The 2,904-nt window shown below is 41.4% G+C and overlaps 1 protein-coding gene across 2 annotated transcripts in view; it reads right to left on the bottom strand.

The window, feature by feature from the left end:
• Nucleotides 1-2,904, bottom strand: part of evi5l (ecotropic viral integration site 5 like) — a 39,653-nt gene that overhangs the window by 19,557 nt on the left and 17,192 nt on the right. For both annotated transcript variants that reach the window (XM_032543693.1, XM_032543703.1), the window contains exons 4-6: nt 2,619-2,843; nt 629-703; nt 225-350 (exon numbers count right to left, since the gene is read on the bottom strand). In XM_032543693.1, coding sequence (XP_032399584.1) covers nt 225-350; nt 629-703; nt 2,619-2,843 — 426 coding nt within the window. The remainder of the gene's footprint in view (nt 1-224; nt 351-628; nt 704-2,618; nt 2,844-2,904) is intronic.

Below are 2,904 nucleotides of genomic sequence, written 5' to 3'. Positions count from 1 at the left end.
AGCCAATCAGAGTCAAGCAGCTTAGCTCATTGAATATTAATGACAACTGTCACAAATTGAGCAGAGTCTTCTTGCCGGCTTTCTATACCATGCTAGAATGGCTTGAAACAAGGCATTTTTCACGCAAATAATGTTCCTCAGTATATGGTGGAACTTCAGACATTACCACAAAGTAATGAAATACGTGTGGCACGGCACCTATAATACCCTTGCTTCCTCTTTACCTGTAGCAAATACTCAAACTGGTAAATGCATAGGCCCAGCTCGGCCATGCTGGGCTTGAACAGCTCCCTCAGACGGTACTCCTGCATCAGACGCACAAAAACACAAAACGCCTCTTCCTCTGGCATCTGGGAGAAGGAGAGAAGAGTAAGTAAAGTTATCTTATTTGGTATAAATTAGACAAAGCTTATGTTAAACCGTTTATAATAAAGTGACTCCCATAATTCACACATAACCTGCAGAGACAACTTGTAATTCTTTCAAAATCCTGCTACATAATTGACTGTTTTGTAGTAGTCAGAGAAATCTCTAGGACTGATTATAATAACCCTCAGACAATCTACACTGAGCCTTCAGGCTAAATATTCTCATTTTGGATAATTTTCAGGAAATATTTGATCATTACCTGCATAAGCAGCAGACCAACGATGAATGCACTGCCTTGGCAGTAGCCCACCTCTCGATCCACCAGAGAGTAAGCCTACAACCACACACACACACACACACACAACCACAAAACACACACACACACACACACACACACACACACACACACACACACACACAACACACACACACACACACACACACACACCACACACACACACACACACACACACACACACACACACACACACACACCACACACACACACACACACCACACACACACCACAAAACAACAACACACACACACACACACACACAACACACACACACACACACACACACACACACACACACACACACACACACACACACAATGTGCTGTATTTATGGCAAGAAACACAGATGACATCTGTAATCCAGACCAAACATTCACAATGTGAGCAAGTGGATCAAAAAGTCACCAGAGGTTCCTTCATTTCCTGCCCAGCTGAGCTACCAGGAAACTTGACTGATGTGTAGTCAACAAGCTTGTTTCCATGACTGCTACAAGAAATCTCCATATTGTAATGTTTCCCTACAGTGTTTGTCTCACGAACAAAATTACACTAGAAAGGTAACATTCAGCCTGGCAAGTGCAAAATGGGGAAGTTAGTTACAGTCATTTAAATCCTTCCAGCATCCTTCAATGCATCTTTTTCCAAATCACTACAGGAAGAAATGTCACTCTGATTTGATAGTAATAGTTTTTATTAATAATACAACACTTGCCTGTCATGCTGAAACAAATGATAACATATAATACATAAACTTATATACCCTTATATATATATATATATATATATATATATATATACACAAAAATCTGGTTTGGCATTGTCACTAACTCTCCTGTCATTTCAGATCTTGCCTCCTCGTCAGGCCTGGCTAGCAGCTCATGACCCTCACCTGCAGCCCATTCCCTCATTAGTCCAGCAGCATTTATACCAATATTCAGCATTACTAATTTTATATTTGCCTGATCTGCCAGTTCTGACCCCATTTGCCTGTTTTTAGGACATTGGGTTTTGCCTTCCCATCTTCGGATTTGTAAGCCTGTGACTGATCTCCTGATTTTGACCCTGCCTGAACTTTCCTTACAAACTCTGACTGTCACAACTTTGTGATTTCTGGTTCTGCCAATACCAGTGAACATTACCAATGTAAAGATTTGCTGCTTTGCTCTTTTTGTATCAGTGTAAATTCAACATCTTTAAGTGTTTTGACTGTGTCTGACAAACAAAGCATCACCTTGGGCTTTGGAAACTTGTAACATGCATTTTTACCCAATAATTGAAGATTTAATCAACATGCCAGTTTAGCACTATGGATAAATGTATTTATGAGTCCCACTTTGTACTGTGCAGCCGTGTGAAAATGTGGGCAGAGCAATACACATTATTTACCTTGACGCACAGAGAAAAAAAGACAGTAAGAAAAAAGACAAGCTGGCAAACAAGGATGAAACAATGCACAATTTCAGCTTTACAAATATTTTAAAGCATCATTTTCGGGTCTCAAGGAGACACACAATGCATTTAGGTAACACTGAAAGTAAACAATACTCTACAGGGCACCTTTTATTAAAAGGGAAAATTATTGTTACATGCAGCTCTACTTGCTTAGTAGCACAAAGATATTGTTGGGGCATTATCTTTGCCTTTATTATTAGACAGAATACAGTTGAGAGTTGACAGGAAATTAAATAATGACAAAAGGTCCGGGGCCACATTGCCATTACAAGGTCCGAGTGTAGGACACGTTAACATGTAACATGTTCTCTTTACGTCCAGAACTAGAGGAGCAGAACAATAACTGATTTGGTCCTACGTAAACAATATCTGAGTCACCTAATGTGAATGCATGCCAAGTTCATTTAAAACACTGTACCCACAGTCAAACACACACATAGACATGCACAAAAAATAGTCTCCTTTTCAAGGATGCTATCAGGACTGCTGCAGTGCTCACCTTCATGACATTGAAGAGGACTTCCTGCCCCAGGCTGTCCTGGCCTTTGAAGAACTCATGCTCGGGGTAGGTGCGGGCAATGTCTCTGCGGATGAGTTTCTCGCAGGGGGACGACATCTTTAGCAGCTCAGAGTACTGGTTCTTCACCGGCATGTCAGTAGCGTTGCCTAGTAGCTGCCAGACAATGGCCCGGAAATGATGAGGGATGCCCTTCCTGATCAACTCCTGGAGGGGAGAGAGAGAGAGAGAAAGAGAAGGAGGAGAGAGAGAGAGAGAGAGAGAGAGA

The sequence above is a fragment of the Etheostoma spectabile genome, chromosome 2, assembly GCF_008692095.1.
Source record: "Etheostoma spectabile isolate EspeVRDwgs_2016 chromosome 2, UIUC_Espe_1.0, whole genome shotgun sequence".
NCBI lineage: Eukaryota > Metazoa > Chordata > Actinopteri > Perciformes > Percidae > Etheostoma > Etheostoma spectabile.
Note: the sequence above shows the minus strand (reverse complement) of the source record. Positions and strands in the feature narration are given on the sequence as shown.